The 12,837-nt window shown below is 48.6% G+C and overlaps 1 protein-coding gene across 2 annotated transcripts in view; it reads right to left on the bottom strand.

Moving 5' to 3' along the window:
* si:dkey-33c12.4 (uncharacterized protein LOC560112 homolog) overlaps positions 1-8,821 on the bottom strand; it is a 56,354-nt gene extending 47,533 nt beyond the window's left edge. For both annotated transcript variants that reach the window (XM_052010402.1, XM_052010403.1), the window contains exon 1: positions 8,635-8,821. In XM_052010402.1, coding sequence (XP_051866362.1) covers positions 8,635-8,686 — 52 coding nt within the window. In that variant the 5' untranslated portion in view covers positions 8,687-8,821. The remainder of the gene's footprint in view (positions 1-8,634) is intronic.
* Between the last annotated feature and the right edge of the window lie 4,016 nt (positions 8,822-12,837).

Raw genomic sequence — 12,837 nt, 5'->3', positions numbered from 1 at the left:
TTTTAAGTAGTCGAGTGGGGGCTGGACTGCGCAGGCACGGCGCGGGCAGCTTAAAAAGCAAACAGCCTAGAGAGCGGGCAGCATCGGACCGGGCAGTGGAGTGAGTGGCAGCAGAGTGTTCTGGGCTTTGGCTCAAGGGGCTTTGGCACGAAGGGGCAAGGAGGGTAAGTAGCTGGTAAGTAGGTAAAGGCAAGGTTTAGCTTTTGGTCATTATAGATTTGTAGGTGGGACTAACTAGGAAAAAAAAAGGTAGTCAGATGGAGGACATGGTGGTGTGCTGCAGCTGTTTGATGTGGGAACTCGTGGACCTTGCTGCGGTCCAAGATGGCCACATCTGCAGTAAGTGCTTGAGGCTGGACGAACTTCGGCTCAGAGTTGATGAGCTGGAGTTGCAGCTACAAACACTGCGCAGCATAAGGGAGGGAGAGAGTTTGGTAGACACGGTGCATCAGGTGACAGTCACCCCCCTTAGGGTAGGTACATCTGAGGTTCAGGAGGCAGACAGAATGGTGACGGTCAGGGGAGGGAAGAGGAAGAAGAAGTCAGGCAGGCAGACAGGACAGAGAGCCCTGGAGGCTGTTCCCCTCAGTAACAAGTTTTCTGCCTTGGAAGCTGTTGAGCGGGATGACCTGCAGGGTCCTAGCTGCAGTTACCAGGTCTCTGGCACTGGGACTGGTACTGCTGCTCAGAAGGGAAGGGTGGGAAAGAGACATGCGGTAGTGATAGGGGACTCGATAGTCAGGGAAACAGACAGGAGGTTCTGTGGCAGTGAGCATGAATCCCGGATGGTATGTTGCCTCCCAGGTGCCAGGGTCCGGGATGTCACTGATCGGGTCCACAGAGTGGGAGGGAGAGCAGCCAGAGGTTGTGGTCCATATTGGCACCAATGACATAGGTAGGAAGGGGGATGAGGTCCTGAAGAGTGAGTTCAGGGAGCTAGGCAGAAAATTGAGGAACAGGACCTCAAGGGTAGCAATCTCGGGATTGCTGCCAGTGCCACATGATAGTGAAGGTAGGAATAGAAGGAGGTGGCAGATAAATGTGTGGCTGAGAAGTTGGTGCAGGAGGGAGGGTTTTAGATTTCTGGATCATTGGGATCTCTTCTCGGGAAGGTGGGACCTGTACAGAGAGGACGGGTTACACCTGAACCAGAAGGGGGCCAATATCCTTGCGGCGAGATTTGCTAAGGTGGTACAGGAGGGTTTAAACTAGTTTGTGAGGGGGAAGGGAACCGGAGGAGTAGGTCAGAGGAAGAAGGGAATGGGGAAAGTTAGATCAAACAGGCAGAGAGGCTTTGGGGAAGGAGAAGCAGAATACAGGCTGTAAAAGTAGTAAGATAGATGGACTGAAGTGTGTTTACTTAAATGCAAGAAGTGTTAGGAATAAGGGGGATGAACTGAGGGCTTGGATAAGTATGGGGGACTATGATATCGTGGCTATTACTGAGACGTGGCTGACGTCAGGAGAGGAGTGGATATTGAATATTCCTGGTTTTTGATGTTTTAAGAGGGATAGGGAAGGGGGGAGAAGAGGTGGAGGGGTGGCGATACTGGTCAGGGACACTGTTACGGCTGTGGTAAAGATGGGTGTTGTAGAAGGATCATCTCTAGAGTCCGTATGGGTGGAGTTAAGGAACAAGATAGGAGCAGTTACTCTACTAGGAGTATTCTATAGGCCCCCCGGTAGCAGTAGAGATATAGAGGAGCAGATTGGCAGGCAGTGTTTGGAGAGAAGCAGAAATAACAGGGTTGTTATTATGGGAGACTTCAACTTCCCAAATATAGACTGGAACCTGCTTAGTGCCAAAGGTTTAGGTGGGACAGAATTTGTTAAATGTGTCCAGGAGGGATTCCTGACGCAGTATGTTGACGGGCCGACTAGAGGGAATGCCATGTTAGATCTAGTTTTAGGAAATGAACCGGGACAGGTGAAGGATCTATTGGTGGGTGAGCATTTGGGGGACAGTGACCATTGCTCCATAACCTTTAAAATTGTCATGGACAGGGACAGGTGCAGAGAGGACAAGAGGTTTTTCAATTGGGGAAGGGCTAACTACGAGGCTATAAGGAGAGAACTTGGGAGTGTAAATTGGGATGTCCTTTTTGAAGGAAAATGTACCATGGGGATGTGGTCGATATTCAGGGATCTTATGCAGGATGTTAGGGATAAATATGTCCCGGTGAGGCAGAGAAGGAATGGCGGGGTGAAGGAACCGTGGGTGACGAGAGAGGTGGAACGACTTGTTAGGGAGAAGAAGGTAACATACGTGAGGTATAAGCAGCAAGGTTCAGACAGGGCCCGTGAGGAATATAAGGTAGCGAGGAAGGAACTTAAGAAAGGGCTGAGGAGAGCTAGAAGGGGACATGAAAAGGCTTTGGCTAGTAGGGTTAAGGAAAATCCCAAGGCCTTTTTCAAGTACGTGAAGGGTAGGAGGATGGCTAGGGTGAAGGTAGGTCCGATTAAGGACAAAGGTGGGAGAATTTGCCTGGAGGCGGCGGAAGTGGGAGAAGTCCTGAATGAGTACTTCTCTTCGGTATTCACCAGGGAGAGGGGTCTTGATGATGCGGAAGGGAGTGCTGGTAGGGGTAATGTTCTCGAGGTTGTTGATATCAAGAGAGAGGATGTGATGAAGTTGTTAAATAATATTAAGACAGATAAATCTCCGGGGCCTGATGGGATTTTCCCCAGGCTGCTTCGAGAGGCTAGGGAGGAGATTGCTGAACCGCTGGTAAGGATCTTTGAGTCCTCGTTGTCTACGGGGGTGGTGCTGGAGGATTGGAGGATTGCGAATGTGGTCCCCTTGTTCAAAAAAGGTAATAGGGATAGGCCAGGGAATTATAGACCGGTGAGTCTCACGTCTGTGGTGGGTAAGCTGTTAGAAAGGATTCTAAGGGATAGGATTTATGAACACCTAGAGAATCATGGACTGATTAGGGACAGCCAGCATGGCTTTGTGAAGGGAAGATCTTGCCTCACAAGCCTGATAGAGTTCTTTGAGGAGGTGACCAGGAAGATTGATGAGGGCAGTGTGGTGGATGTGGTTTACATGGATTTTAGTAAGGCATTTGATAAGGTTCCTCATGGTAGGCTTCTTCAGAAGGTCAGAGGCCGAGGGATCCAAGGAAGCTTGGCTGTGTGGATTAGGAATTGGCTTGCATGTAGAAAGCAGAGGGTTGTGGTGGAAGGAGTGCCCTCGGATTGGAAGGCAGTGACGAGTGGTGTCCCGCAGGGATCGGTTCTGGGACCTCTACTTTTTGTGATATTTATAGATGACTTAGATGAGGGGGTGGAGGGCTGGGTTAGTAAGTTTGCGGACGACACTAAGATAGGCGGTGTTGTGGATAGTGTGGAGGGCTGTCGGAGCTTACAGAGGGATATTGATAGGATGCAGAGCTGGGCTGACAAGTGGCAGATGGAGTTCAATCCGGAGAAGTGTGAGGTGGTACACTTTGGAAGGACAAACTCCAGGGCAGAGTACAGGGTAAACGGCAAGGTACTTGGCAGTGTGGAGGAGCAGAGGGATCTGGGGGTTCATATTCACAGTTCGTTGAAAGTTGCCTCACAGGTGGAAAGAGCAGTTAAGAAGGCCAATGGGATGTTGGCTTTCATAAATCGCGGGATTGAGTTTAAGAGCCGCGAGGTTATGATGCAGCTTTACAAAACTCTAGTTAGGCCACATTTAGAGTACTGTGTTCAGTTCTGGTCGCCTCATTATAGGAAGGATGTGGAGGCATTGGAGAGGGTGCAGAGGAGATTTACCAGGATGCTGCCTGGATTGGAGGGTATTGAATATGAGGAGAGGCTTAAGGTGCTAGGGCTTTATTCACTGGAAAGGAGGAGGATGAGAGGAGACATGATAGAGGTATATAAAATATTGAGAGGAATAGATAGAGTAGACAGTCAGCGCCTCCTTCCCAGGGCACCAATGCTCAAGACGAGAGGTCATGGCTTTAAGGTTATGGGTGGGAGGTTCAGGGGAGATGTCAGAGGGAGGTTTTTCACCCAGAGAGTGCTTGGTGCATGGAATGCACTGCCTGGGGTGGTGGTGGAGGCAGATACATTGAACAGGTTCAAGAGCTTGTTGGATAGGCATATGGAGGAACGTGAGATAGAGGGATATGCGGGAGGAAGGGGTTAGGTAGTGTGAGGGTGGTCCGATGGACGGCACGACACGGTGGGCCGAAGGGCCTGTTTTGTGCTCTATGGTTCTATGGTTCTATGGTACTCTTTCCTTCGTTTTCAAATCATCTCCAGTGAGCAGCTTTGTGCTTCCTCACACTGACGGATAGTCAAGTTGATGCTGGGCACCTGAACGCCATACTTATTAGGTGGAGTTGTAAAGTTTCACAAGAATGCTGCTCAGGTGTGGAAGCTGAGGCATACAGAAGTGGTACGCACTGCAAGGTGCAATGCGAGACGTAAAGTGGGTCCCCTATCTTAATGAAGAAATATCCTAATCAACCAATTAAGAAAAGCCCTATGTTGTAGCGAAGATTCATTAATGTTTGGTATGTAAATAGAAAGGAACTCTCCGATGGAAGAAGGGCCAGGAGTAGAAGATGGAAGAAGGGCCAGGAGTAGAAGATAGATGTTAGGTGGTTGCCAGAAGAATCTAAGGTAACTCAAAGAAACATAATTACACACCAATTGTCAAAGATCTCATTCTGGTCCGGCACCACAGAGTCATACAGCACGGAAACAGGCCCTCCGGCCCAACTTGTCCATGCCAACTCTTGCCCAGCGAGCTAGTCCCATCTGCCCACGTTTGTCCCACGGCACTCTAAACCTCTCCTATCCATGTCCTTATCTAGATGGCTTTTAAATATTGCTAATGTGCCGGCCTCAACCATTATTTCTGGCAGCTCATTCCGAATACATAACATCCTTTGTGAGAAGAATCTGCCCCTGATGACCCTAATAAATCTCCCGCCTTTGATCTTAAACCTATGCCACCTTATTTTTAGCACCCCTCCCTGGGAAAAAGACAATGGTGCTTTCACCCTGTCTATGCCCCTCATGATCTTACACACCTCTATCAGGTCATCCCTCAATCTTTGATGTTCCAGGGAATGAAGTCTTATATGAAACCTCTCCTTGTTACTCAGGCCCCTAGAAGGAAAACTGGCCATAGGACTAATCATTCAAAGCACTTGAAGCATTCTCTGCTTAAAAATCAGCTCTGATAGCAACCCATGTGTAAGATACCATCTCCAGCTAATTTGAAACATCCAGGTATTGGTAAAAAGCAACAAGGACAACTGAGGTAAGTCTAAGAGTCTAGCCTCTGAAGTTCAGAGGTACCTGAACCTGTCTTTAACCAGATTTATTCACAGGAATCAAACCCCGTCCTGAAACCAACAAAGTTGCACGTTAGTAACTCTGTGCCTCCCACATTTCTATTGAAGTGGCACAAGTAGTGATCTCACTCATTGCCCTCTCAAACTGCTCACATCAGGGGAGAAAATGACATGCACACCAAGCATTTCTCCAAGTGCTCACACCAACCATTTTAAGCAAGAAAGCAATTGCTAGATTGAGGCAGGAAACAGCTAACAAAATGTCCCTTTACCTGCATTTCCTGGTATCTTAGAAAATAACTTAATCAGCGCAACAATTCTCTGAATTCAGGTTGGCTCTCTGCAAAGTCTTAAGTATCGTCTTGAGTATCATCTATCAGGTTAGGTGAACAGCTTTCTTCTTAAAATAGGATCTCACTTCTGAGGTCCAACTTTGTTTGGTCCCAAGACCACAGTCTATTGAAAACAATCTTCACGCTCAAATGTACAAGAGGTTAACTCCAGACTGCCAACAAATACGTTACTGCTAATAACAAGCTCTAGGTTAAGAATGTGTGAAAATCCCCTCTGTGCAAATTATTTTGTCTGAGAACTGTGGTGAAGATGGAAACCGGTTAGTTGTTGTTTGAATCAGTCAACGGAATGAAATAAAGCAGAAATGAAACCAAAAGTCAAAATAATTCTTGGCAGACTTACATGTCACAACAAACCAGGACTGCTATTAACCCTTAAACATCAGAGGGTCAATGTCTCTCACTAAACCTGTTATCACAAGATTACCTCAATAGTTTGCACTCATCTTTTCCAACCATCTCCGATAGTGTATGCTCACAGAGACCTTTGTGGACATCATCCATCATTATTCTTAAATTGGCCACACCAGTGGCTTCCTGATAAACCTCTACTGGATTAGTCAGATGTGACGCATGCTTTACAAATACTTGCTGACACTCCTTCACCAGCTCAGACATTCAGCCTCTGATGGAAGGTTTCAGTAACATTCTCGTTAGTTCCTCAGTTTGAAGGCCTGGTCCCCAAACTGCAGCAGCCCACCCTCTGCACTACGTGTAGCAACTCTTCATCAATGTACCTCAGTCTTCTCTGTCCCATGAGGACAATAATTGCTCTCTTTTTGGTTCAATTACATTATTGCATCTGACATTTTAAGAAAGCTACTTGCACTTACTTCTTCAAGGAATGTTGCAGACATGCTCTAAGATTCCTATTCATACGTCAGGGCCTTGGTTCAGTTTACAATGCCTTTCCTTGCTTGCTCTCTGAAGATGAATTGTCTCATGTCTTCCCACATTAAACTGCTCCTGCCACTACAGTGTCCATTCTTCAAACAGTGGCAATACCTTCCTGGAGTCTTACGTGATCCTCCAGTTAAGATTTTGCTTTTTAGAGTCATAGTTATACAGTACTGAAACAGCCCCTTCAGCCATCATGTCATCCCCACAAAGGTGCCTTCCTGAGCAAGTCCTGGTCCCAAAACAGCAGCTACCCACCCTCTGCACCACATGTAGAAACATCCATGCCCACAAAGCTGCCTTCTTCAACGAGTCCCATTTCCCCGAATCTGGCCCGTATCCTTCCAAACCCTCCTATCCGTGTACCTGTCCAAACGTCTTTTAAACATTGTAATAGTACCCGCCTCTACCACCGTCTGTGTTAAAAACTTACACCTCAGGTGTATAACCAAGCCTAAATCATCCATGTAATCCAAAACAAACACACACTCAAGCTCACCCCGGGACTGTCACTTCCGGAGGTGAGTAACATCAACTTGCAAGGACATCTCATCACTCTGGCTCAGAAGGTTGTAGAGACTTCAGCACAAAAATCCAGACTAACACTCCAGTACAACACTGAGTGCGCATCTGTCTTCCAGATGAGACCATGTGTTGCCTTTTCTCAAGATCCCATGGAATTATTTTGAAGGAGACCAGGAAAGTTCTCTCTGGTGATATCAGTGCGCTGTGTGGTAGGTTACTGTGTGCAGATTATCTGTTGTGTTTCCTACATTACAAGAACGACTAACTTCAAAAGTGTTTCATTGGCTGCAATGTGTGTGTTGCTCTGAGGTTGTGAAAGGTGCTATAGAAACGTATAAGACTTTCATCAAAGTGAAGCCAAAACAAAGCATCCAAATTGAAGAATAAATCAGGAGAGATTACCCAAAATTTAGTCAGATCGTTACGCTTTAAGAAAACTGGGAATTAATTTAAGTACCCTAACTTTACTCCATCGCTGAACCAAGATTTTATTAATGGTACAGTCACATAATCTGCCTGAAATATTCTACAAAATTCTAATGATGCCTCACTAGATTCAATTTTCATGCATTCCACTCCTTTCATTGGGCACAATTACAACATAACTATCAAATATGACTTGCTCTAAACACTGCTCTCCTCAATTATCTCATAGCAACTGCTCTGTCTGGGACCGCAAGAAACTGCAGAGAGTTGTGGACACAGCCCAGTTGATCACAGAAACCAGCCTCCCCTCCGTGGACTCTGTCCACACCTGTCTCAGGAAAGCAGCCAGCATAATCAAAGACCCCACCCACCCCAGACATTCTCTCTCCTCCCCCGATCCCACCATCCCCTGCGCCGGGGAGGTGCTTATTCCCCCCTTACCTACCCCGGGGAGGGGCTGATCGCTCTCCCCCACCCCAGGGGGGCTGATCCCCCTCCCCTACCCCTGGGGGGGGGCTGATCCCCCCCTACCCCTGGGGAGGGGCCGATCCCCTTCCCCCACCCCTGGGGAGGGGCTGATCCTCCTCCCCCACCCCTGGGGGGGGGCTGATCCCCCTCCCCCACCCCTTGGGGGGGCTGATCCCCCTCCCCCACCCCTGGGGAGGGGCTGATCCCCCTCCCCCACCCCTGGGGGGGGCTGATCCCCCTCCCCCACCCCTGGGGAGGGGCTGATCCCCTTCCCCCACCCCTGGGGGGGGCTGATCCCCCTCCCCCACCCCTGGGGAGGGGGCTGATCGCCCTCCCCCACCCCTGGGGGGGGGGCTGATCCCCCCCTACCCCTGGGGAGGGGCTGATCCCCTTCCCCCACCCCTGGGGAGGGGCTGATCCCCTTCCCCCACCCCTGGGGGGGGGCTGATCCCCCTCCCCCACCCCTTGGGGGGGCTGATCGCCCTCCCCCACCCCTGGGGAGGGGGCTGATCCCCTTCCCCCACCCCTGGGGAGGGGCTGATCCCCCTCCCCCACCCCTGGGGGGGGGCTGATCCCCCTCCCCCACCCCTGGGGGGGGCTGATACCCCTCCCCCACCCCTGGGGAGGGGGCTGATCGCCCTCCCGCTCCCGGGCCCTCCGCCCTTTACCATCTTCCAGCCACCAGGACGGGTCGATGTGCTCGGGGTCTCTGTCGCTCATGCCGGCGGCGGCGGGCGCGGTGGGTGCTGCTGTCCGTGCCCGCGGTGCCGCTCATCCCCGGCTCCGGGCTCCGGGCTGGCGCCGCCGCTGCTGCCCCAAGCCCTCAGGCCTCACAACATCCCCACCGCGGGCGGAAGTGACGCGACCACGGGGGCCCGCCCACCCGCGCATGGCAGCTGCGCGATCCGTGCCGGTTTGAGGGCTGCGGCGGCCATCTTTGAGACGGGCAGCGCCAGCCTCTCCGCTCTGGAAGTCCGGCTGCTGAAGTCTGTTTCCCCCCGGCTTCCCGGCAGAAAGCTGTCCAACCTGCTGCAGCATCGTCTGCAAACCTGTCAATGTGTCCAAAGCTGCTGCGGACACGAGCATGCATGGCCTCAAAAACTCCTACTGCCCACTCCTGCCTTGCATGGCATCAGAAAGACAGGACCTCCAACAGTGCAGCACTCCCTCAGTACTGAACTGGGAGTGTTACCTTGTACTGCCTCAATGTGCTGTGCAATGAATTGATCTGTATGAACAGTGTCACAAACCAGCAACAAAAGAAACACACTGAACATGATTTAGTGTTAAAAACTATTTTATTAATCACTACTTATGATAATACGTAAAATAAAAGTAAAAATGTTAGTATGTTAGAATTCAAGAATGTTAAACCTCGAACGTTAACCCCAAAACTAAACTCTTCGTGTGTGTGTGTGACAAAGTCCAAAACTCCCAGTTCCTGAATGGTTCTTAAAGTTCAGTTCCGCAAGCCATAAGGTGAAACATGAGCAAGGGCTTCTTCAACAACCACCGTTGTCTGAAGATAAGATGTAGATGTAGAAAAACATAGAGAGAGTACATACGAAATCCAAAATGTTCCACGATGGAACCCAAACGACACTCCAGTGTTTACTCGGTAGTGACTTCCTCACCCCGAAAAGCATCCGAACCGTGGTCGTCCACACACAAATACCTGTTTCCTTCTACAGGTCAGCAACAAAGTGAACTCCACCGGATTACTTCCAACTTCCATACATGGATTTCAGTGGCAAACACAGTTATTGTTTCTCATCCATCGATAGAGAAAACAAGCAGGCTGGTGTCTCTCTCCCTTCTCTCTCTCTCTCTCTTTCTTCTTCTTCTTCAACAACGTCATTACGTCCTTTATCTTCTATTGACGTAAGCACTCCCCACACACACATACACACACACTCTCTATCTTAAAGGGACTTTCACTGAGTCCGTAACAAGTGCATGACAAGTTCCTATCTAGATGTATCACAGCTTGGTACGGCAACTGCTCTGCCCAGGACTGCAAGAAACTGCAGAGAGTTGTGGACACAGCCCAGCGCATCACGGACACCAGCCTCCCCTCCTTGGACTCTGTCTTTACCTCTCGTTGTCTTGGCGAAGCAGCCAGCAGAATCAAAGACCCCACCCACCCGGGACATTCTCTCTTCTCTCCTCTTCCATCGGGTAGAAGATACAGGAGCCTGAGGGCACGTACCACCAGACTTAAGGACAGCTCCTACCCCACTGTGATAAGCCTATTGAACGGTTCCCTTATACAATGAGATGGACTATGACCTCACGATCTACCTTGTGTGACCTTGCACCTTATTGCACTGCACTTTCTCTGTAGCTGTGACACTTTACTGTTATTGTTTTTACCTGTACTACATCAATGCACTCTGTACTAACTCAATGTTACTGCACTGTGTAACGAATTGATCTGTATGATCGGTATGCAAGACAAGTTTTTCACTGTACTGCAGTACAAGTGACAATAATAAACCAATACCAATACAAGTGACAATAATAAACAAATTTAATTCCAATGGGGGTTGTAGGCATGGGACATCAATCAGGAATGATGTGGATAGCAGGCAATTAATTGGGAACAGATGTTCTTGGGGAAGTGCACAACAGAAAAGTGGAGGTTGTTTAGGGAGTACTTGCATGGGGTTCTGGATAGGTTTGTCCCATTGAGGCAGGGTAAGGATGGTAGAGTGAAGCAACCGTGATTGACACGAGATGTAGAATATCTTCTCAAGAGGAAGAAAGAAGCTTACCTGAGGTTTAGAAAGCAAGGATCAGACAGGGCTCTGGAGAGTTACAAAGTAGCTTAAGAATGGACTTAGGAGAGCTAGAAGGGGGCATGAGAAGGCCTTGGCAAGTAGAATTAAGGAAAGCCCCAAGGTGTTCTACACGTATGTGAAGAATGGGAGGATGACTAGAGTGAGGGTAGGACTGATCAGGGATAAAAGAGGAAACATGTGCCTGGAGTCGGAAGAGGTAGGGGAGGTCCTTAATGAATACTTTACTTCGGTATTCACCAGAGAGAGGGAGACCTTGACGTTTGTGAGGATGGGGTGCGACAGACTGATATGCTAGGGCATGTCGACGTGAGGAAAGAGGATGTGCTGGAACTTTTGAAAAACATTAGGATAGATAAGACACTGGGCTGGACGGGATATATCCAAGGTTATTATGGGAAGCGAGGGAAGAGATTGCAGCGCCTTTGGCAATGAGCTTTGCATCCTCACTGACCACAAGAGTAGTGCCAGATGATTGGAGGGTGGCAAATGTTGTTCCTTTGTTCAAGAAAGGGAGTAGGGATAACTCTGGGAATTACTTCAGTGGTGGGCAAATTACTGGAGAAGTTTCTTAGAGACAGGATTTATGGGCTTTTGGAGAAGCATCAGCTGATTAGGGACAGTCAGCATGGCTTTGTGAGGGGCAGGTCATGCCTCACGAGCCTGATTGAATTCTTATCAATATGAGGTACTGTGATTTCAAGTGTGACTCAATACAATGTATTTTGTAACATTTTGTTTTTTCTTTTGTTTCATGTACTTTGTATTTCTATCTAGAATTAATAAAAAATATTGTAAAGAAAGAATTCTTTGAGGATGGGACAAAGCACATTGATGAAGGTAGAGCAGTGGATGTGGTGTACGTGGATTTTAGTAAGGTGTTTGATAAAGTTCCTCAGGGAAGGCTTATTCAGAAAGTCAGGAGTCATGGGATCCAGGGAAACTTGGCTGTGTGGATTCAGAATTGGCTTGCTCATGGAAGACAGAGGGTGGTTGTAGATGGAGCGTATTCTGCCTGGAGGTTAGTGACCAGTGGTGTTCCGCAGGGATCTGTTCTGGGATCCCTGCTGTCTGTGATATTTTATAAATGACTTGGATGAGGATGTGGAAGGGTGGGTTAGTATGTTTGCAGATGACAGAAAGGTTGATGGTGTTGTGGATAGTGTAGAAGGTTGCTGTAGTTTACAACAGGATATTGATAGAATGCAGAGCTGGGCTGAGAAGTGGCAGATGGAGTTCAACCCATTAAAGTGTGAAGTGATACACTTTGGAATACCAAATTTGAAGGCAGAATACAAGGTTAATGGCAGGATTCTTAGCAGTGTGAAGGGACAGAGGGATCTTGAGGTCCACGTCCACAGATCCCTCAAGGTTGCCATGCACGTTGATAGGGTTGTTAAGAAGGCGTATGGTGTGTTGCCCTTCATTGGTTGGGGTATTGAGTTCAAGAGCTGCCAGGTAATGCTGTAGCTCTATAGAATTCTGGTTAGACCACACCTGGAGTATTGTGTTCAGTTCTGGTCGCCTCATTACTCTGTATTCTGTTATTGTCTTTACCTTGCACTACCTCAATGCACTGTGGAATGAATTGATCTGTACGATCGGTATGCAAGACAAGTTTTTCACTGTACCTCGGTACAAGTGACAATAATAAACCAATACTAATGCCTTGGTTTCCTCCCACATTCCAAAGACGTACAGGTTAGGAAGTTGTGGACATGCTATGTTGGCGCTGGAAGCGTGGCAACACTTGCGGGCTGCCCCCAGAACACTCTCCGCAAAAAAGGTGCATTTCACTGTGTGTTTCGATGTACATGTGACTAATAAAGATATCTGATCTTAATACCAATACCATTATAGGAAGTGTGTGGAAGCTTTAGAGAGGGTGCAGAGGTGATTTACCAGGATGCTGCCTGGATTGGAGAGCATGTCTAATGAGGATAGGTTGAGTGAGCTGGGTTTTTTTCCTTTGGAGAGGAGGAGGATGAGAGGTGACTTGATAGAGGTGTACAAGATGGTAAGAAGCATAGATCGAGTGGACAGTCAGAGGCATTTTCCCCAGGGTGAAAATGG

Source organism: Pristis pectinata, chromosome 2 (assembly GCF_009764475.1).
Source record: "Pristis pectinata isolate sPriPec2 chromosome 2, sPriPec2.1.pri, whole genome shotgun sequence".
NCBI classification, from domain to species: domain Eukaryota; kingdom Metazoa; phylum Chordata; class Chondrichthyes; order Rhinopristiformes; family Pristidae; genus Pristis; species Pristis pectinata.
Note: the sequence above shows the minus strand (reverse complement) of the source record. Positions and strands in the feature narration are given on the sequence as shown.